Source organism: Somniosus microcephalus, chromosome 1, assembly GCF_052327205.1.
Source record: "Somniosus microcephalus isolate GS21.2 chromosome 1, FLI_Smic_1.0, whole genome shotgun sequence".
Lineage (NCBI taxonomy): Eukaryota > Metazoa > Chordata > Chondrichthyes > Squaliformes > Somniosidae > Somniosus > Somniosus microcephalus.
This window is the reverse complement of record NC_140987.1, coordinates 407,434,353-407,458,099: the sequence shown is the minus strand read 5'-3', so window position 1 is coordinate 407,458,099 and position 23,747 is coordinate 407,434,353. Positions and strand designations below refer to the sequence as shown.

At 43.7% G+C, this 23,747-nt stretch overlaps 1 protein-coding gene across 3 annotated transcripts in view; it reads left to right on the top strand.

Moving 5' to 3' along the window:
* Window positions 1-20,894, top strand: part of stard8 (StAR related lipid transfer domain containing 8) — a 136,674-nt gene extending 115,780 nt beyond the window's left edge. For 2 of the 3 annotated variants that reach the window (XM_085998416.1, XM_085998426.1), the window contains 7 exons: window positions 741-939; window positions 3,710-3,920; window positions 4,450-4,564; window positions 5,273-5,494; window positions 9,029-9,246; window positions 10,841-11,017; window positions 12,683-20,894. In XM_085998416.1, the coding sequence (XP_085854542.1) occupies window positions 741-939; window positions 3,710-3,920; window positions 4,450-4,564; window positions 5,273-5,494; window positions 9,029-9,246; window positions 10,841-11,017; window positions 12,683-12,800 (1,260 nt within the window). In that variant the 3' untranslated portion in view covers window positions 12,801-20,894. Of the gene's footprint in view, window positions 1-740; window positions 940-3,709; window positions 3,921-4,449; window positions 4,565-5,272; window positions 5,495-9,028; window positions 11,018-12,682 lie in introns of those variants that run through there. The other variant, XM_085998406.1, reaches the window with a different exon arrangement.
* The last annotated feature ends 2,853 nt before the right edge of the window (window positions 20,895-23,747 follow it).

The following is a 23,747-nucleotide window of genomic DNA, read 5'->3' as shown; positions in this document are numbered from 1 at the left end:
ACGGGAGAGGATGAAGGGGATGTGCCCATACCCCCCTTTTTTGGTACGGGTTATGTCCTTTTCTTCCCTGTGACATATCTTGAAATTGCCTCTGATATCCTCTCCAACTCATTATACAGGTAGACTACCCTTTATCCGAACTTCCGAAAACCGAAACCCTCTAAAAACCTAAGGTTTTTTCGTTCAGCATAAGTCGTGCGCACGACCCCGACCCCCCGCCGACCCCCCACCCTTTCGGATAAGGGATAGTGTATCCTTTATCCACACTTCCGAAAACCGAAATCCTCTGAAAACCGAAAGGTTTCGTTCAGCGTAAGTCGTGCGCACGACCCCGACCCCCGCCCCCGACCCCCGCCCCCGACCCCCCGCCGACCCCCACCCCGACCCCCCCCGCCGACCCCCCCACCGACCCCCACCCCCGACAAATTTCCCAGTCTTATAAAATACCTTCTGAAATCCGAAAATTTCCGAAAACCGAAACATGGCTGGTCCCGAGGTTTTCGGATAAAGGATAGTCTACCTGTACATAGCTGGCCCTCTGCAATATTGCAGCTTGTCCTTGATGTTGCAATGTCTGATGTCCATAGCCTCTCTATAATTAAGTGCTGGTATGTGATGGACACTGACCAGTTGCCTGCTGCCAGTGTTGTATAATTAGGAAGTTTCCCCCTCAATAAAAATGGTTTGAGTTGATTGGAGTAGAAAGATGGCCACAAATTGTATTTATATTTTATAAACAGGTCGGCATCTTCAGGAAGTCAGGGGTGAAATCTCGAATCCAGGCCCTGAGGCAGATGAATGAAAACAATCCCGACAATGTTAATTACCATGGTCAGTCAGCATTCGATGTAGCGGACATGTTAAAGCAATATTTCCGGGACCTTCCAGAACCCATCTTCACCAGCAAACTGACAGAAACGTTTCTACAGATCTATCAGTGTGAGTGAAATAAAGAAAATGCATATTTTCCCCCCTTTCACCTTGTAATGCGTTATGTGTCTCATCCTAGTCAACATTCTGAACATCTTAAACTCACTGAACTGTTTTCCTTGTACTTGAGTCGAGCTTTGTTACCCCATTTATCAAGGTGAGTGGTATCGGTGCTTGGGAATAAAATGCTTTCCCATTTAGAGTACAAAGAGTCAGCATAAGCACATCTGTGTCAGGCACAGCGCAGGAAACTGCAGAGTAAAGTTCTCAAGGCAACAATGTGCCTACTGTGCCACTGAGATTTCCGTTTCTCGCACCAGCCATTCTATAAGAGAAATTGCCAATTTAGCACCAATTTCTGCTGTGGGGCATTGTCCACTAGGAACTGGGGTGAGATTGTCCAACACTCATTTCATGTAGATCCCATATAACCAATAGACAAAAGAGAATTCCATTCCATCAGTTCGGCTGGCTATTAATTCATGTCCCAGAGATGCAATGCCAGTGTTTAACTCGCTAAGCTAAACCTGCGACACTCCAAGATGAAATCCTTGTTCACACATTAGTTCTTCAACCAGATTCTCCATGGCTATGATCTGAACAATATTTGTTTTGAGATGCTCTTTTCAGTAGAAATGAGTCTCAAAGATTAAACACAATCTCAAATTTGATGTGATGTTCACAATTATTTTGATGGTATCTGAAGCGTTCAGTCTGTAATTTAAAACAATTTATTCATTCACGGGATGTGGGCATCACTGGCAAGGCCAGCATTTATTGCCCATCCCTAATTGCCCATGAGAGCCGCCGCCTTGAACTGCTGTCGTCCGTGTGGTGAAGGTACTCCCACAGTGGTGTTAGGTAGGGTTTTGATCCAGTGACGATGAAGAAATGGTGATATATTTCCAAATCAGGATGTTGTGTGACTTGGAGGTGGTGGTGTTCCCATGCGCCTGCTGCCCTTGTCCTCCTAGGTGGTAGAGGTGGTGGATTTGGGAGGCTGTCGAAAAAGTCTTGGCAAGTTGCTGCAGTGCATCTTGTAGTTGTTATACCAATGGCCCATGCTTGGAGGTACTGGCCTAGAAATTCGGTATAGCCGCGTTTGGGGCGCTAGTCCTGGCGATGCGCAAAGTTTAGCGGCAGGCGCAATTTAGCGCGATATTGGGTTGCAGCGCCCCTAAAGGTGATTGCGGCGCTAAATCAGGCGCTGCACGCTACTCTTAAGGCGCTAACCCGGTGGCGCAACCCAATTTCGCGGCGGCGGGGCGCAGCAAGTGTGCTGTCAATAATCACTTTCCCTGAGACACACTGGCGCCAGCCAGCTCTTAAAGGGGCAGGTCAATTGGCATCACCAGACACAGTCACTGCCTTGTAGGCCTTCAAAGCAGTGGGAGCCTACCTGTGGCGCACCAGCCTAGCAAGACATGGAAAGGGTGAGGCAGAGGGTGGAACGCCTCACTGATGGGGCATTGGATGCTTTGGTTGGCGCAGTGGAATCAAGGCCAAGGAAGATGGTCGGAATGTGATTTATGTTTTGGACAGTCTCCTGGGTGTGAGAGGCAGTTATGTGTCAGTGTATTAGTTTTGCTTTCTGTTGCCATAGCTTTCTCATGTTTGAAGGAACCACATTTTGTGTAATGAAACACTTTCTTCATTTACAATGGCCATGCCTTCTATTTACATGCATCTTGCCCTTCACAGGCTTGGGGGTATCAGACCGGTTCCATTCCTGTTCTTGGAATGGCAGCAAGCATTCCGTGAGAGGGGCCTAGAAGCTACTTCTGATCAGCCTCTGACGCGCAGCCTGAGAAGAGCCGCTTGCGTAGAAGTTCAGGCCAGCAGGCATCTTCTCAGCCACCGACAGAGATGTCCTGCACCTTATCTGAGGCTGCAGATCTGGCTGAAGCAGCTGGCACAGCTCAGTCACCACCTCCTTTCTAAATCGCAGCCTTCTGACACACTGCTCCTCCGACATGTTCATGTAGGAAAACTGCTGTCGGAAAACCCTGCCAGCGTAAGGTCTGCTGTGGCGACGTCTGTTGGCCCTCCTCTGTCTGGCAATGCCCGCCCCCCTCTCCCAGCGTCTCAGTGCCCTTTCCAGATGATTCAGCAGCAGGACGTTCCCCTCCAATGCAGCCCCCATAATAAGTGCCCACAGGAAGGTTCCCCGTTGTCAAGGCTCACCAACAGCAAGGTGATGGTCAGAAGGCTGAAGATCGTCTGCCTGCGCTGGCTCAGTGGTCAAATGGCTCTCAGTGTGCAGCTCAGCAACTCTTTGTAGCTCTCGAGGAAGTTGTGCTCCAAAAATGGCTGCCGCTTTTAAACCACACCAGTCCCCTTTAAATAACGCTCCTCCAGCCCAAGAGCGACTTGGTAAGGTCCAGGCAAGCTGTCACTATTAGCGCCAGGCGCTACGGAGGGGGGCGCCACTGAATTTCCAGTCCGGGGCGCCCAAAAGGCGTTGCACACTCAAATGACATCATAATCAGCCTGCGCCCATGAGCAGGCGCTAAGATTTAGCGCCGGCGCTAAATGCATGCTCAATATGGGGCGAGGTGCTAGGCGCCTTGCGCCCGCCCGGAAATTGGCTAGTGTCCCACTTCTCGGCCTCTTTAGGCGTTAATCGGTGGCGCTAACAACCGAATTTCTCCCCCACTGTATTTTGTTGTACTTAAGCCTCCAGTGGGATTTTGGTTTGGTAGAATTGTCCTGTTCTCGAATGTTAAAGCAGTAAGAATGTAGAGTTCCATTTGTGTGAATCCTCCTTTCCCTCTCTCAGATGTGCCAAAGGACCAACGTCTCCAAGCCCTTCAGGCTGCCATTGTGCTGATGCCAGACGAGAACCGTGAGGTACTTCAGTCATTGTTGTACTTCTTAAGTGACATCGCATCAGTACAGCAGAACCAGATGACTGCTGGAAACCTGGCTGTGTGCCTTGCGCCATCTCTGTTCCACCTGAATGTGCCGAAAAAAGAAACTTCTTCGCCAAGGTGAGCTCTGCGGTTCTCTGGTACTCTGTTGTTGGTAGTATTCTTTGGGGATGGAAGAAAGACGGACTTGCCACCAGCCTGATGTTGGCATAAAACTTTGTCTCCGTTTTCTTTTTATTAAGAAATCGTGGCGACAGGTCAAAGCCCATCTTGCAGAGCACTACCAAGGTTGTAAAGAGTAGGAGTGAAGATGAGGTAAATCAAGAAGTCGTAATTATCTGACCCAAGCTAGGATTTTAGAAGCTTGTAGAATGTAGGAGGAAGGGAAGAACAGGGGAAGTAACCACTGTAGAACTAAAATCTCCATCAGAGAGAGACAGACATCATCTCCATTGCCTAACTGAATGTGGACACAGATGTGAGATGTGGAAGATTTGTGTTGTAACTCAAAGTAACATCTATCCAACTGATTAATGTGACACTGTATGATATAGTTTGGGTCACAGAAACAATCATGCCTATGTATGTGTTATATAACTTTGCCTGGGTTTTCTGATTGATGTCTCATTTTTCCTGGCCTTGTTTGTAGGGTAATTCGACGGAGGGGTGTACTGAGCAAGCCCGATCAAAGGGACCTTAGCGAGAATCTGGCAGCAACTGAGGGACTGGGTCACATGATCGCAGAGTGCAAGAAGCTTTTCCAGGTACCATCAAAGCAGATTTTAGGGCTCATAGTTTGGCACTTTTCCACAACACTTGGCTATTAGGAGTGAAGGAGGGTCGTGTGACAGTGATGAATGGGTTGAAATTGCACTGTGTGATATTAGTAATGAATGAGTTAATGCATTTACCTGGTCCGGGTAAGGCCTTGTATGAGCAGCTCCCCTTGCCTGCAGTCTTCTAACAGGCCCACCTGCTGCTTGTTCTGGTTCTCCAGGCTCCTACAGTTGCTGCTCCTCTTCCTCCAGTGGTTTGTCCATCTAAAGAAGTGAAGCAAAAACATCATCCATGATGAGCAGTGAGTGCTTAATGAGGATTGGTAAGGGGGGAGAAAATCAGAAAGAAGCAAATAGGAAGCTCAGAACTGCCTTGCAGGACAGGTCGGGTTAAAATCGGGACCCTGATTTGATTGTATCTGTTTCTCTGCATGTTCACTTGCTATCTGTAAAATAAAGCAGCTTAAATATTTGTATCTGGTGTTGTCTAACTAAGTGTTTCAGCTGCCTATGTAAAGAATGGAGAAATGCACATGAGGGCATATGTGTGAATAATTCAATATTGGGCAGCATGGGCACACTCCTGAATGTAAGCTACTTGGAGCGCTTAAAGGAGTGACCTGCACCATTGTACCTCAGAGAATATCTAAGGCAGACCTGAAATTTGAAGTTTTACATAATCCTTCTTTCTGACAGATCCCGCATGATATAATGGTACAGTCACAAAACTCCTACATTGCAGCTGATGCTCACCCTCTGCCCATGGAGGGCTTCAGGAGACATCCTGAAGGCAGGGTCAAGGACTATATAGCCTACATGGAGGACACAATCCAGGGCCTGCTAAAAGAGGCTGGAGAGAAGTTTAAAGGCTGGACCAGCACCGTAGGACCTGTGAACACAGAACTTTCTTACAAGAAGGTATTGAATGAAATTTCACAAGATGAGACTCTTGAAATGAATTACCATATTACAACTAGCCATTGAATGCTTGTTCAGGGCTAAGCTTCAGGCCAAATTTTGCTTGTCAAGTAGTTCCTCTATTCAGACTGGAGTGGACAATCTGCAAACAAACAAAGTGGATCATTCACATACACTTGAATCATGACATCTCAATATATGTATGTACATATGGATGTTTAACTTTATTTTGCATGCTTACCATCTGTAGTTCTGTTCTGGGAACACGATTAAACATCATGCTGGATCTGCTTTCTTAAAATTTAGTATTAATGTTGGGCCCTGAAGCCGTTTCTTACTTTCCACAGAATAAAAAAATCATGTTACTGTTTAATGTAATGTGTATTTTGTGGCTTTGTCCAATCGCTGCAAACCCAGAAATAACTGCTAGGTTTGCAGACTCTTCTCTATTCTTCTGCCCTCTGGTCTCCCCATGCCACACATCAACCTTGACTGAGAAGGCATGCAAGTGGCTCCTGGGCCTTCATCAGTGCCACCTTGAACTGGTCTTGAGATATATCTGAGTAGTCCACATAGGATTATTCTTTGATGTTCCCTTCCTGCTGGTGGATAGCAATTTCCCTGGGCCATCTAGAGCACTAACCAGAAGACTGTGTGCCTGCTGCAGTGAAATATGGTATCAACAACTGTTTTAAATTATCCATCTAGATTATTTTAACCCTCTGTCTATTTTTTTTCTCGGTTCTCTCCCTGTCCTGAAGATCCAAACTCATACTGGAGTACAATTGCTCAGGTGCTGACACCATCAGATTCCTCACCAGACTGTGAGTGTCAGCAGGGTGTTCAGTTAGGTGGAGGGACACAGTTGTACTCGATCCTTTTCTCACTCAACATTACATCCATTCACTTTTCAGCAGGGTTCAATGGATAGTGATCAGGGGCAGGAACTCTGGCTGATTAATTTTTCTCTCCCTAGCCCAAGGTAATCGTAGCTCAGAAGGGCTGCTCTGGGCTGGGACTGGGACTTTCCTGATTTGTATGGCTAAAGGTTAGACAGTGTCTTTAACCACTGGTCAGAACTATTTATAACTGTTGAATTTTGGAGGGGATTCTGATGACTGTACATTTGGCTCAAACAACAACACAGCTTTTGGGCAAGTGATTAATAATATGAAAACTAGTAGAAAAGAGGAAATCAGTAAAAGCCTTGGTCTGTTTAGCAGATAATGATCTGCTCGTGTTTGTTACTCACTGGGTAATCCCATTTTTTAAATGAGCGTTTAAACCACTTCCAGTTTTTTTTTATCTTGGCACGCTGTCTGGCCAGACATTGTGATCTCAGCCACTCATTATTCAGGGTGTGCAATTCAGACAAAATCATGGACTGTAGCAAAGCAAAATTGTCCACAGATATTGGTACTAAAGAGAGCTGACTTTCTCTGTGCCACTACCAAGAATGAGGTTGTCAAAGGGCTGTGAGCATTACTTCAACCAAGCAGAACTATCCCACTTTCTCTTAACTACAACTTGTCCATTTCTCAAATCACTCAATAATGCTTAATTATCATGTTTTGGGAAAATTGATCCCATTTTGAAGAGGAGTTTCACTATAAGGATTAAAGTGGGAGTCTTGCATTCAATACCTCTTTTAAGGAGAGACTCTCCCACTCAGGGCCCTTCTTACTGAAGGAGTCCACAGGCAAAAGATGAGAGAATGAGATCATGGAAGACTGAATCTGATTATTGCATGATTGTCCACGATTGTTTTGTGTAATGACATATTGCGACAGATTCTTTAAGAAGTTTGTTGAACCCTGTGCAATACACATGCATGATGCATATTACACTCTAATAATAATCTCTGATATTCTCCTGTTTAAATAGGAGCCTTCAGTTAATGATCAATTTTAAATAAGGTACATCATGGCTTTATGCCTGCCAAACCTGTAACTCTGGTTCTGCACCAAAATGCAATCAATTTTAGCAATTCTATGTAACCCTATGGGGTGTAGACCCCTGCTGTTTGTAGGCAAATCCATCAAATGCAATGAAGTTTAAAGAGGCCCAATTTTTATGCTGGGGCAAGAGAGCAGCTGAACAGTTGTGCCTTGTTTTTGTCATGAAGAAGTCAGACCTGGGTGACACAATAGCACTTTTTAACAAGACTAGTGAAGGAGTGTCAATACGTACAAAGTAGTGTCAGCATTTGTTGATAAAGACTGCCCCTCATTTTCTAGGTAAAAATATTCCACTGAATCATTGTGACTGTAGTACCATCACTGGAATGGCTGAGGATGAGAATCATTGGCAACGTAGTTGCTTGTGGTTATCATTGCTTGTCTTCAGACACCACAACAAATTTGGTAATTGCCAAAGTTATGTGGTTGATGTCTTCCATCTGGGGCCTTCTTGTACAGCTGCATTAGAGAAAAGTTTTCCCTATTGCATGAGCTAGTGTAGTGGAGAAGTGGGATAGAATCATATAATGGTTACAGCACGGAAGAAGGCCATTCGGCCCATCAAGCCCATGCCAGCTCTCTGCAGGAGCACTTCAGCTAGTCCCACTCCCCCGCCCTTTCCCTGTAGCCCTGCAAATTTCTTTCCTTGAGATACTTATCCAATTCCCTTTTGAAAGCCGTGATTGAGTCTGCCTCCAACACCCTTTCAGGCAGTGCATTCCAGATCCTAACTACTCGCTGTGTAAAAAAGTTTTTCTCACGTCGCCTTTGGTTCTTTTGCCAATCACCTTAAATCTGTGTCCTCTGGTTCTCGACCCTTCTGCTAATGGGAACATTTTCCCTCTATCTACTCTGTCCAGACCCCTCATGATTTTGAACACCTCTATCAAATCTCCTTTCAATCTTTTCTGCTCTAAGGAGAACAACCCCAGCTTCTCCAGTCTAAATTCCACTTTTGTACTCTATACCTCTATTTATGATGCCCAGGATCCAGTAAGCCTTTTTAACTGCTTTCTCAACCTGCCCTGCCACCTTCAACAATTTGTGCACACATACCCCCAGGTCTCTCTGTTCTTGCAGGATGGGATGTAGGATGGGAAAGTGCCATAAACCCTGAAATTAGGCTAGGAATGGGGTTGAACATTAGTTCCCAAACAGGAGAGATCTAGTAAATTTGGTAGATATGATTATTTTCCGCAAGGATATTTCCTGTAATGTCCTGATTTTCTGTTATGATGACCATTCACAGAAATCACAGAAACCCCACAGTGCAGATAGAGGCCATTTCGGCCCATCGAGCCTGCACTGACACATATCTCACCCGATCCCCGTAACCCCTACACCAACACATATCCCACCCTATTCCTGTAACCCCACGTATTTAATCCCCCTAACACTAAGGGTCAATTTATCATAGCCAATCAACCTAACCCGCACATCTTTGGACTGTGGGAGGAAACCGGAGCACCCGGAGGAAACCACCATTGTTTGTGGCTCCATCTCTAACAGAGAAAGAGAATAACACCCCCTCAGTGAAACACCCTAACTTTTTTTTTGTTCTTCCCTGTACTGGTAGGTTGGCGACGGACATCCCATTCGTTTATGGAAAGTGACAACTGAGGTAGAAGCACCTCCTAGCTCTGTGTTAAACCGTCTGCTGCGAGAGCGCCACCTCTGGGATGATGATGTGTTGATGGGAAAAGTTGTGGAACATTTGGACAAAAATATGGAAATCTGCCATTACGTTCTGGACAGCATGGCACCGCATCCCAGGCGGGACTTCGTTGTCCTGAGGCAAGACCAGTTAATGCATTGGCAACAATGCATTATTACGTGCCCATGACATTGGCATTGCATTGTAATTGGCTACCTTTCCTGATTTCTGATTGACCATGTTGAGGAACCTTGTGATTGATGGAGTATCCTCATCTGAATATTATATATGATTAAATACAATTTTAATTGTAACATCATGTCAGAAAAGCTGAAATGTTTATGCTAGTGGGTGTCACTTTCCCAGTGCGTATGTAGGATCTATTTCACTAACCCTCAAAATATCACAGGAAATAGTTGAAGTAAACTGTTGAAATGTTTCATGTTCACAAGTCATTTTGTAGTAATGAATAGTTTGCAATGAGTCCAACAGCCAGAAACTATATCTGACTATATTTGGGCTCCGCACTCTGTCTAGACCCCTCATGATTTTGAACACCTCTATCAAATCTCCTCTCAACCTTCTCTGCTCTAAGGAGAACAACCCCAGCTTCTCCAGTCTATCCACGTAACTGAAGTCCTTCATCCTTGGAGCCATTCTTGTAAATCTGCTGTACTCTACAACATTTCAACTGCTGGTTTCCATCCCTACTCTTGTCCCTCTGACATTTCTGCTGCCCCTCCCCCCACCTCCTTTGCTTAGTAGACATCTAGCACCACTCCCTGTTCTGCTGTGTTGTGGCTCATTCCTACCCCTTTGCTAATTTTGCCGTCCTGCTCCCTGGCCCACTTCTCATCCCAATACTGGCCTTATCTTTTATTTTTGAATTCCTGACCTCACTATTTTAATTCTCATTGTGCCATTTGTTATCTTTTTTCCAATTTCCCAGCCATGATCTTTTAACCCCCCATTATTCCAGTTTCCTTTTTTCCTTCCCGATCTTGTTACTTTTATTAAGTCCCTATCCGTATAATGGAGTATATGTAAGCCTGTAATGCCTGGGTGTAAATTACCATGATCTCTTTACTTCTCAACAGATATTTCCCAGTATATATATTTTGTTGAACTCCTCAATACTTTCATTACCGACGCTCATAAATTCCCTAAACCACTTAATTGACTCCACACCTTACCAAATCCTTACAAACCAAATAGCACTTTCCCACAACTAATTGGTCTCAATTACAGAAATACATGCAACACTTCATTCTGAAACACCATGCAGCAGGTTTTTCTGTTTCTGTACCAGGGTATATTGGATTGCTGGGTATATCTCATTATAAGGAGTCTGCCCAAATTTCCTTACGCTGAAATTAACGAATGGAATATCAGGCAGGTTCCTTTATGGACATGAGCTCCTCCCTGCCTGATCTTCCAGTCAATTCAATGTGTTTAGTGGAGGAAGATGAAAATGTGCCCCTTGTATCCTCTTATTTACCGCCAAAGGATATCTACTAATACAGGAAAAAAAACTATAAAGTTACAAAATCAAGATTTTACAAAGCAGAATGCTTCCCATTTAGTTCATCAGAAAATCTTTGCCTCGCATGTAACCTGAAGCCATATTCTGGAGCAGAGGATACTTTCATGCCATTAGTCTGGGCTGAATTTCGAGGGTTGAAAGTCCAGTGTCCAACCCACTGCAGCATTGTAATCATTTTGCTTCTGTTCTAGGACATGGCGGGCCAATTTACTGAAGGAATCGTGCGTTCTGGTGGCTGTCTCTGTTGAGCATGACTCCGTGCACCTGGAAGGAGGTGTGAGAGCCGTGGTCCTGAACTCGCAGTACCTGGTTGAGGCTTGTGGCTCAGGCCGGTCCCGGCTCACGCATATCTCCAGGACTGACCTGAGGTATGTGTTTTTATGTCTTTCCCATCACTTTGTAATTAATGTTAAATATGATTCTGCATGAATCACAGCTGGCCTGGTGACTGGAGTAAGTCTCAGGCACTGGGGTTACCCATCACTCAGATCCAAGAACACCAGTTGATTAAATTTCAGGAGATTTCATCTAGGTCACTAGACAGAGTGAAAGAGGTGCCCTCCATTTTAAAGAGTGGCAGCCAACTACTGTGATGAAATGAAGACCTGAATGTCCAATCTTTTCCCCCCTGGATGCTAGTGCTGGAAACTGGAGCACTGGAATGGCATCAAACATTTCCAAGTCAAGTACAGCACTAGTCAGATGCCAAATAAAGCTGCTTCTACTCTGACCCAACAAAGTATCTCCGCTCCAATCTCAGAAGAGATTCTGCCCCAATGTAACATTTTTTCTCAGTTGAGACAGCCGAGGCTCATTTCATATTAGACCTATACTGACATTAAATGAGATCCAGAGCACAAAGGTCAGTGACTAACCCACTGTGCCACCTGGTGCCCAAGAATGAAATGTATTAAACACAGAGGAATTGTATAAATCCACAGATTTAGCAGAAGGTGGTGAATAGTTGGATTCTTGATAGTGCCAAGTAAACACGTTGACTGAAACAGTTCATAGAATGTCCAACATATCATTGGGTCATGGATTGCCTAACATGTTCTTTGACCACCATCCAGGTCCCTCCTGTTCATTCCTAATATTTTGGTGTTGAATTTCTACTGGGGTTCTCCTGATTGTCCACCATCACTGCAGCGGAATACCCGTGGAAACCCTGGAGAAATGGTGTAGACAGCGTTTATTCTGCTTCTCCAAGGTTTCTGCAGATACTCTGCCAAAGTTATGGCGGACGATTAGGAGAAGCCCTGCGGAAATGCAACCCCTTTATTTCTAAGTAAGGGTAATATTGCCCCATTTCAAACTGTTTTCTACAAGACTGTGCATCATCCTCTTTAGATACTGAGCAGACATGACCTAAGCCTCTATGATTCTGCTGGGAGATGGTTTACATCAACAATAATGGCCCACCCTATCCCCCCAAACTCTCCCCTCCCTCTGTATGAAAGTTCTTGGCCTTGATTTGATGCCTTCCCCCATCTTCTCTGTACACAACACATGGAGATTCAAAGAGTGGTTAGTTTCAAAATATTCTACATGGCAGTGTGTGCAGTGTTTCTTTCACAGCAGCTCTAATCCCAAGTTCTGATCTTCATATAAAGCATCCCCTGACAGCTGTGTTTCTTTTAGGTGAGATGTTCCTGAATAACTGCTGGACTATTTAAAGTGCTCTACATTCTACAAAGAAGGAGATTAATGGGGACCTCATCATAATATAGAAAATATTAATGGTGTACAATATTACTTCCAAGTAAGCCAGGAAAGCAGAACTAGAAGACATAAATGGAAATTAGTACAAACTCATATTTTAAAACAGATATTGGGAAGATCTCCTTTACTCAAAGGGTGATGACTGTTTGGAATAATTTGTTGGGTGGAGTAGCAGTGGCAGAAACATTAGAAATGTTCAAAATGTAGCTAGATGTTATAATGGGAGAGTTAGGGTACTGATAGAATGAGCTTTGATGGGATGAATAGTCCTTTCTTGTTCTTATGTTTCTATTTTTTTCTTTTTCTCTCAGGGGCCGGACTCCAGAATGGTACAATAAGGTCTCTGGATACCTTTGCGCTGTAGAGGTTGCTAGGATACGGGACTCCTTTCGACCATCAAACCCACAGGGACTAGAGACCAAAATCTGAAATGAGCTGACACTGCAAACAGGAGAAAGGCATCTTTTATGAGTATGCCCCGTTGGCAACTGTCATTGAATGATGATCAGTCTTCTACCTACCCCAGCTAGACAAGTTTCTTCGCAATATAGGTTCCGATGAAGAAGGCCCTTCAGCCCATTTGGTGTCATACTTGCCGTATACCAGCATTTCTGTCTTCCTATTACAATCAATGTTTGGTTTTTGTATGGGAGAAACCGCGTATGCGTGAAAATTTAAATAGGCCGCGCAGCCACTTAAAGGGACTGCGCATCAAAAAAAATAAGAGGGAACATTGATTACAACATCCAGCTGTTTCTTTAATATGTCCGGTACCCTCGCTGCAACCATCCTTTTGTGTAAAGAAATCCTTCCTGGCATCTGACTCAGAACAAAGACCTTCAAATGATAGTAATATAATTATTACTTTGATAGGTGTTAGCACTAATGTAGTGATGGGTTGGTGAGATGCCTTTAAGAGATTGTTCCTCTTTCCAGTGTCTCGGTTTTAATCTTGTTGCCTGTTTATGTGGCTTTAATCCCTTAACTGCTGACATTCTTGCACCCATGTATCTGGGGCAAAGAAAGGGACTATCTTAAATTGTGCTCAAAGTTGTTAAAACTTTACTGATCTGACCTGGTTTGAATTGCTGTAAATCTGTTCATGGTGATATTCCCAACAACACATTCAGCTAGTAAAAAAGATAAATGTAAGGAAATGCCTCGGAAATGGGGGTGGAGGCTGTTAAACAATGGCATAAGGAAATATGAGAAGGGTATGGAATGTTAACTTCCAGAAAAGTGTTTACGGTGTGTGTGGGGAAGTGTTGGCCAGGGGCTGTTGAACAGAGGGTGGTGAATTGGTTGCTGAGCTGAGCTGAAATGGAATGGTGTGTTTGGTGCGTTGAGTGTGGGCTGATACTTGCTGACATGCTACTGGCTGCTTTCTGTGGCAAGACTGGACGTTTATACCTTCTGAGGTTATTCTATTTAACCTCATGCTCGTATAAGATTCTGGATAAATTTCTATAGCGTATCGCACTAATTTTTATGTTACACATTCGAGATACAGGGTATCTTGATACAGTACTCTGTGTACCTGTATTTTATATATATATATAGATTTAAAGGTATATATTCTGTCTCCTTTTTCCTGTTCTCTCTGCACATTGCTTGTACAATACCTGATGGTGGGGACAGGCAAAGATGCTCTTGGCTCCGGTTAATGTGAATCTGAAGCCAAACACTAAGGGATGTCTTTTTTTTACCCCCCTTACCTCCATGGATTAATGCATGGTGTCTGCTCAGCCCGCCCCCACCCCACCACCAGCTCCTGCAACATCCTAGTTGAAATGAGGAAACCCAGTGTTGTGGGAGAATTGTTGATGTGTGCACACATTTCACCACAGCTGGTGCTTAGACACTGGTTTGTGGTTTTTATGGACGTAATCATGGAATGCAAACTCCAAAACAATGGTTAAAAATACTAGAAAATTTCATAATTTCATGCACGTGAAACAAAATTTGAATTATTCAGTCAGCGATAAGTCAACAGCCTTAATTAGAAAAGGCTGGATTCACAGACTGTGATCTGCAAAAGAACACGAGAAAGTACTGATGGAAAAGGCCACTGGGCCAATCATGCTCCCTTCATTCAGAGCCTATGTGTAATTATTTTATTGTGTTATCTCCTCCCAACCATCTTAACATCTCATAATTTAAGGAACATTAAGTTCCTTTGCCTCCCTCCTCTGAAAATAAAATCAACCCGTGTTGTTAATATCTCAATAATGCCCTCAATCCCTTTTCAACAGATGTCAACCAAGCTCACTCCTTTAAAGGTATCGGTTAACCCCATCAATTACCTTCTCTGGGAGTCGCTTCCTGTGGGGAGAAACGCTTTGTCTAATCTCTAACCTTGCTTGAGGCTTATGAATTTTGGATGTGTCCTCTTAACCTATGCCCATGGACCAAGTTAAATAGCTTATCTAAACCTTTAATTATTTGGAGATGGTATTATGTCTCCCCTCAGTCTTTTTCCAGTGAAAATAAGTTTAGTTACTTGAGCCTTTCTTTAGAACTTAGTCCCCTAAGGCCTGAAATCATCCTGGTCACTCTCTGCTGAATCGTTTCTAATGTAGCTGTATACTTTTTGTGGTAAGGTGACCAAAACCGCACAACCTGCTCCAGAACTGGCCTCAATTGATCTGTACAATGTCATTATAACTTGTTCTGACTTGTAGTCTATTGCCCTCCAGATACACCCCAAACTGTTGCATACTGCCCACCTTCTTTCAGGGTATGGTTATTGATCATTCCCAAATCCTTTTACCTTTGAGCCTCTGTGAGTGGAGCCCCAGGCTGGTGATCATCTTCCCAACTAATTCCAAGTTGAAAATGTTTCACTTCAAATGAATTCTTTCATGTTGTCTCTCCCTTCTTGGAAGTCCAGTGGTGTTACCCACTTTAAAGGTACGCATTTGTTGCATCCCGGTGGGCTTGAGCATCACCCTGGTGCCACAATTTTTAGGAGGAGTCTTTCATGTTATTGCAAGTTGCTTCCTGGTCACTGGGTGCTACTGATAATGCTGAAGTCGTGGGTTCGATCTCCACATAGGCAGAGCCTGGTTTGGAAGCCAACCTTTTATATTGCTGATTTTGTAGTTTTGTTACTTTTTATTAGTTTGTTTTCTTTACTCCCTGGAACATCAGCAGTGTTGATCCTGTAAGGGAGGCACTACTTATACCCAGTGGGGTTAGGCTTGCCCAACTCCATAACTCCACTGGCCTACTTAAAATAGGACCCTTTCATGCTATCCTGAGTAATCCTTGAATATTAACATGTAGGCCCAGATCTTCTGCCCTCCCGCCGTCGATTTCTGGATAGAACTGGGGCTGGCAAAGTTAAGGGGACACTTTCTGCCATGCCTCTGCCCATTTTTAGGCCCATCTGATTTCCTGGTGACATTCAGTACGGCCACCCATATATAGGCAGATATATGGAAACCGGATTCAAATGACGGAAATACATGATCTAATGTATTTTCTAATGTGTTTTGGTCCATAGCAGCATTGGATGCCGAGGGACACCTGTTCATCCCTGGCATCCAGCATTGCTACGGCAGTGGAGGGAGCAGTTTAAAGCTTAAGTGCCGGGATGTCCATGCAATGGACTGTAGAGTGATCGATTGCACATGTTATAGTGGCAAACCTTAAAAAAAAATTAGTTTTACTGGCAGGTCAAAGGCTGTGGCAACACAGGCTTCTGTGGCAGGCTTGCTGTGGTCTGCTGCAGGCAAAACTCTGCCTCCCTTACTGCTGGCTTCTTTACTAAGGCGGAAGATCGGCCCAAGATCGGGATGCAGCTGTGTGACTGGGGGGAGGGGGTTCCCACTACACTGGATATGTGCCTAGGGTTGCAAGACCTCCAGGATTGTCCTGGAGTGTCCATGAATTGAAGAATAATTTCCAGGACACGGCAGTGAGCAACCCAGGAGAAAAAGCACTAAACAGTATTGTGTTTTTTCAAATTTTCTTTGAACACTTTTATTATTTATGGGGGGGGGGGGAAAGGCTGTTTCACTAACAGTCAAGATTAATCTAATTGGATAACAAAGAGTCTGTTCCCTTTCCAATTGGCCGTGGGAAGGCAGTGTGACTGGCGGATGGACCAATGGCAGGCATGTGGCGGTTTGAGGTGGGAGGTCATGTGATGAATCCCCCAGGAATATACCCAACCAGAGTTGGCAACCCGAGATGTCTCCCATTTGTGCAAAAATTTAATATCTGGGCCAATGTGTTGATTTGTTCACTGGATGACTTCCATAACCGAAGGGCATTGATGGATCTTTGGTTGAGATTTCACCTGATTTTTACTTCTTTGATTTGAATTTATTATTTTAGTTATCTTTGACATTTTCTTTTGTTTCAACTAGTCCGGCTGGGCTTTCCCACCCTGCATCTTTAATAGGGAGGCACTTGATGTGTCCCATAGAGCTGGGTTTAGCACAGTCTCACAGTCCCAATAGGAAGCTTTAATGTTATTTTCCATGATTTAACCCTTATGATAGTTCAGTTATTTGTGTTACTTTTGTTTTGTTTGTGGACTTTTAATGATGTTACCGTACAAGGGGAGGAACTTGATGTATCCTGATGGGATTAGATTTCTAATTCCGCAGTTCCGACAGCCTGTGAATACCATTGGTTATTTTTACCACTGGTTACCCTGGTAACCATCCTTGATTTCCATTTAATAAAAATACAATTTGACTAATAGCTCCAAAAATATCCCATTTATAGAGTACTTTCAGTTTAAAAAAAAAATGCTGTAGTTTAAAACACAAAAAAACTATGAACTGTAAGAAAGTCAACACATTTAATTAGAAATCTTCTGGTGATGCATGTTAGAATTGTATTCACCGTTTTCTGTTGCTTCAGTTTGTTGCCATTTTCAGACACGGTGATTAAATGCATTGCACTGGGATCGCTTGGTGCTTGTGAGCCCAAGCTAGTATTGCTGCTGGAGAGTGTGTACTAGCAGGGGCAAGATGGCATTATTTGCGATGGCCTGATATGTATGTATAAAGTGTGTGGTGCTATGTAGCTCAGTGCTGTCAGTGGTTACATGTTGCTATGACCTAGAGCACTCACTTGGCCTTGACAACACCTATGAGCCTGATTAGGAACCAATGAAACATCCGGCCTTTGGCGGGGTGGAATGACAGTTTGGCTGGAATGCCAACATTTAGCACTAACTACTAATTGTTATATTATTCTATTCAGCCATCTTATTTTGGGATTAAAAAAAAAATATCGCAAACATATTGCTGCAGGTTAGACAATAACAATGAATTTCTGGACTTTTAAGGTCTGGTCCTTTTGGCCTTGGTGTGTATGATTCATACCTCAGTATTATGTAGCTCACTTCTTTTTGCCTGGAGAGAACTTATTACTGGAGCATGGAGCCTTGTGATCATGGACAGGTCTTGCTGCAGGAGGGTGGGTGAAAAGGAGCTTTACCTTAGCTGGAGGGTGATCTCTCTGTGGACCTTAAAAATTCAGATCTTCTGCTAGTAAATCCTATTTATTAGATCTTTTCAATACTACCTTTTTAAAGACTGGAAGAAATTTGCTATTCTAGAGCTAGAATAGACTCTCTTGTGTTTGAATTTTACTGAATTATATGTGAAATAGTTTTGTTTCAATTGTTAAATAATGAAGAAAAAATATTTTTTCCCCCCCTGAAATCTTCAATGCAATTGTTTTTTTCCTTTGCATTGCTATCATTTCATATTTAATCTTTACATTTCTTTTACATGCCAATTATTGTGAAATTTTTACTTGGCTGATCTCGAGAATCAAGATGGTGCCAGATATGAGTATATATCACAGTCTTTAAAGAGAAATATTTCACAGAGCATTTGATATGTCTGGCCATTGTGTAAAGAGCATAAATTAAAATTCAGTCACAGGGAACTTGACAGCAAAGATTGTGGACAGATAAGAGATTCCTGTTAATTCCACCATCTTTGATTGTATCACTGTGCCCTTCCTATTGCTATAGTTACAGCTTTGGCTGGTCTAAAATAGTTAGCATTACTCTTCCTGTTTGGCTGCGATCCTGCAGAGTACCATGAGTTCTTTCAGTGAGGTGGCAGCTACTGGTTATTAGTATTATAATTGCCCTCTGTGATTATCCCTCAGGTTGCATCAGAACCTGGAAGATTCAGTTTTAATTCAGATCAATCTAATTGTAGAGACCTGACTTGATCTAGCTGAATCAGAACCAAAACCCCATGCTTTTCTTCTGGCTGGTTGGATCTGAGGGCATGCCTCTCACTTCAAGTGCATGAGTTGCAGGTTCAAATCTCTCGCTACGCTCTAGGGTAGAAGAGAAATGAGAAGTGGCCCAGCTTTGTTGTGATAGATGACTTGGATGATGGGCCTTTTATAGCAATTCCTAAATTCTCTTGTTCTTATGTTGCATATAACAGCCAGAAGATGACCAAGCAGTCCTCAAGATAGATGGGGTTGAATTTTTGAGTACAATAGAGATAAGTTAATCTGGGTTCAAAGGGAAATGTAGCTCAGCGATTTAGGAGGATGCGGCAAGCTACTCAAAGGAGGCTGGAAGGAGGAGGATGCAGGACTGGAGAGAAATAACAAAACAATACCGCACCATGATGTGAGGGTAATAGATCTGCAACCCATATGTATTAGAGAGGTCACCAGCGACATTAGCTATTTTTGTTTATGGGAAGAAGTGATACAAGGAAAATTCACATGTGAACCTCCTAATAAAGTTTGGACTATGGGGGTGATTTTTTCAATGGGGAGCTTTTGGAGTCGGGACTCCCACTTGTCGGGTTTCAGTCCACGCCTCCAACAACTTCTGGCCAACCCACGCTATTTTCCCTTGATTGACCATGTTAAGCCTGCCCAGCGGGCTCAGCAGGCCAATTAAGGGAAAGCCGGTTGCAGAGAACATCAACGTATGACGTTTCATCTGTCAAAAATTTTTGACAGATGAATTGTCATTGTTTGACAGCTCTGTGAAGCTGTCAAACAGTGACATTCTCTGTAGTTTGATGAGTTCTTGAATTCAAGACCTCATCAAACAGCTTTCTATTGCAGAAATGAGATGGTTGTTGCATTGGAGAATGCAATGGCCATCTGTCATCTCCAACGCGGAGGTCTGAGACTCTCCGCATACACACCGATTGAAGCCTGCAGGAAGATGCAGGGTAAGTACACTTTTTCTAACACTTTGCACTTACCTCAGATACTCATCTCTCCACTCTTGCACCCCCCCCAACCCCCGCAGACCCACTACTCGCCTCGCTGACCTGGCGGGTTTCGGAAAATAATCCTATTTTCTGCCTGTTGACTACCTGTTAACAGGCAGCTAATAGGCTGTAATCCCTTCCCGCCTCCAAGGGGCGCGGGATGGCCACCCGACTCCTGGCAAGATGACTTGGGGGCGGGTTGGGCACCTGTCCCCAAATTCTGCCATTTCCCCGGCAGTCCTGCCTCCATACCTGCCTCCCCAGGGCTGGCAAAATCACCCCCTTTGTCTCAAAATATATGCCTTCATCCTGTGAATAAGCGTTTTAGTTTTCTTTAAACAAATGTGAAATAGTGTAACAATGGATCTCAAACTGCTAGGATCATGGAAATGTCAGGCCAAGAAAAGCAACTATCACGGATATATGATGTTGGATATATGGTTAGATATTCTGGAGTTTTGACTGATTTACTTTTGGGGAATCAAGAACTACTTAGGCAGATCTTTTCCTCGGGAAATGAAATGGGTGGGCTGGCTAGAGTCCATGACGGGCTAAATATTACAAGATCAGCAGAAGGATGGGAATTAATGGGCAGAATGGGCTTTTCTCAGTCCCTGATTTCTTGTACTTTAACCTGCCCTCTGCGACCTCCTGAAATTACCAATTGCTCCTCGTAAAATGAAGAAACCCAAAGGGCATTGCGCGAGGGGGTATTGGAGAGTATTTTATTTAAATAGCATTACAGGGCTAACTAAACAGAATTTTGCTCTAGGCAGGGAGCCTCGCCCACCAGGGGAGCATCTTGGGGAAATCACAGGTGCGAATTCCATGATTTTTCATCCATTACAATTAATGGATGGAAAAATGTAGAGAGCGCACCCACAATTTGTGTAGTTCCATCATTATTATTACAGTATTGTATTCTTGTGCCAGGAAGAAGAAACTGACACGAAGAATGCATTTGTGCAACAGGAGTTCTTGTGTGTTATGGAATATTGTATTGACGAGGAGTGTGTGTGTGAGTATTCACGGATTGGATGGCCTGTAGGGACCTATAATGGCACAGATTCTATTTAATATTGAGAGTATTTTTGATCTCAGGTATTTTAACTTGTATGAGTTTTTGTTGCCAACTGTACATATATTGTATTCCTCCAAAATCTGCGCGCCCAATGAGAAACATTTGTATGGGAATTTTTTTATATTATGTCTTGTATTAAAAATATATATTTTTTTCTCGACAATCTGCTCAAAAATGTACAGATCATTTTAATAAATTTTACTTCAGATTCGAAATGTCTCTCGGAAATCTTTTTCCTTATTTTATGTGAGCTTCCTGGCATTGCAATATTTTAGTTGGTAAATTTACCACCCTAGTCTGTACTGAGTTAGGTAATCTCAGCCGGGTGGTGCTAGGGCACTACGATTAATCTCTGCACTCCTGAAAGAGAAAAAAAATCAGCCATGATTCCCGCTTTAGTAATGCCCTGCTAGAATGTGCGGCATTGTGTGGATCGATTTTTGTTTTAGATCAAAATGTTGCACTTTTCAGTTGCTGCTTTCCTAACGGCAATAAACTGCTTAGCAATTGCATGGTATCAGACCAACATTGCTGACCCCTATTCTCCCAGGATATCAACCTGGCACGCATGTACACCTGCATCATGCAGGCACACTTTGCATTGAAGCCAAGTTGGGAACAACTGGTGACATTTCTGCTGGGTGATGCCAGTATTGTCTCTTCCTCTGAGATTAACATAGGAGAGGGGTGGGTGCAAGAAGCACTGAAGGAGCTTGCTGGCAGAATTTTTCACCATGGGGTTGTGGGGGGGGGGGGGTGGTGAGATAGGGATGGACACTACCACCTACTTAAGCATCAGAAGTGCTCTCGGAGGCCCAGGAATTTTGGCCTCCAAGAGTTTGCCACAACTGATATCAGACTAATTGATCTATAGTTGATCAGTTTATCCTTTTTCTCCCTTCTTGAACAAAGATATTATACTGGCTACTCCCTCAGCACAATTTACATATTTGAAGAGGATTGAAAAATTGTGCTCAGGGTCTCTGTTCTCCTCTCTGACTTCCTTCAACAGCCTAGGCTGCAAGTAAAATCAAGGAAAACTCAAAGATGTTTTATAAATATATAAAGAGCAAGAGGATAACTAAGGAAAGAGTAGGACCTATTGGAGACCAAAAAAGTAACCTGTGTGTGGCGGTGGAAGACATGGGTATAGTTCTTAATGAACACTTTGGGCTGGATTTTCATTGGGCCGTGGAGTCAGGATTGGAGGCGTGTGGGGGTTTAAAATCCCGAAATTGGGGGTCCCGCCCCCATGCCAGTTTCAAAGGAGGCGGGTACCCGCCCCGCACTGGGACCCGCCTCCCCGAGGCGGGAAGGAGATTAGTGCCAATTACCTGCCTGTTAACAGGTAGTTAACAGGCAGTTTTTAGCCTAATCCCTATTTTTAATGTTGACGTGTGGGATTCCCGACGGCTCCAAACCACGCCAAGTTAGAGGAGGCAGACCGTCGGGATGAAGGGCTTGGAGGGGTCGAGATGTCCAGTGTTCAGGTGAGTGATGGGTGTGTAAGTGCAGAGGTAAGTGTGTTTGGTGTGTCTAAAGTGTTTAAAGAAGTTCTACTAACCTTTACAGCCTTCCTTCTTTCAGGTCTCCGGAATCCCTCATCTCACCGGCACAGAAAACAGAATGGCCGCCAGCTGTCAAAATCTGCAGCCTCTGCTTTCTGTTCTGGGGAGATCTCTAAATCATCCTGAGAGGAAGGAATTAACCTGGAGTACACATTGTCAGTGTTTGACAGCTTCAAACAGCTGTGAAACACTGATATTTCATCTGTCAAAAGGTCTTGACAGATGAAATTTCAATCTGTGACATCACCTGTTGCCGGGTAGCCCTTAATTGGCCTGCTGAGCCCGCTGGGTGGGCTCAACAAGGTCAATCAAGTCAAAATCGCCTGGGTTGGCTAGAACTCGATGGAGGCGGGACTACAACCCCAAAAGTTGTAGTCCCGCCTCCTACCTGACTCCTCAATGAAAATCCAGCCCTTTGCGTCTGTCTTTACAAAAGAGAGGGATGATGCAGACATTGTAGTTAAGGAGGACAAGAGTGAAATATTAGATGAGGTAAACATAGTGAGTGAGGAAATATTAAGGGGTTTAGCATCTTTGAAAGTAGATAAATCACCAGGTCCAGATGAAATGTGTCCCAGGCTGTTAAGAGAAGCAAGGGAAGAAATAGCAGAGGCTCTGACCATCATTTGCTAATCTTCTCTAGCTACAAGTGTGGTGCCAGAGGACTGGAAGACTGTTAACATTGTGCCATTGTTTAAAAGGGGAGAAAGGGATAGACCGAGTAATTACAGGCCAGTCAGCCTAACCTTGGTGGTGGGAAAATTATTGGAAATAATTCTGAGGAACAGTATTAATCATCATTTAGAAAGGCATGGATTAATCAAGGATAGTTGGCATGGATTTATTAAGGGAAGGTCGTGTCTGACCAATTTCACTGAATTTTTTGAGGAGGTAACAAGGAGGCTCGATGAGGGTAGCGCATTTGATGTAGTCTACATGGATTTTAGCAAGTCATTTGACAAGGTCCCACATGGCAGGTTGGTCAGAAAAGAAAAAGCCCATGGGATCCAAGGGAAAGTGGCAAGTTGGATCCAAACTTGGTTCAGTGGCAGGAAGCAGAAGGTAATGGTCGACGGGTGTTTTTATGACTGGGAGGCTGTTTCCAGTGGGGTTCCACAAGGCTCAGTACTAGGTACCTTACTTTTTGTGGTATATATCAATGATTTAGACTTCAATGTAGGGGGCATGATTAAGAAGTTTGCAGATGATACAAAAATTGGCTGTGTGGTTGATAGTGAGGAATAAAGCCGTAGACCTTAGGAAGTTACCAATGGACTGGTCAGGTGGACAAATAAGTGGCAAATGGAATTTAATCCAGAGAATTGTGAGGTAATGCATTTGGGGAGGGCTAGCAAGGCAAGGAAATACACAATAAATGGTAGGATACTGAGAAGTGTAGAGGAACAGAAGGACCTTGGAGTGCATGTCCACAGATCTCTGAATGTAGCAGGTAGATAAGGTGAGTAAGAAGGCATACGGGATACTTTCCTTTATTAGCCAAGGC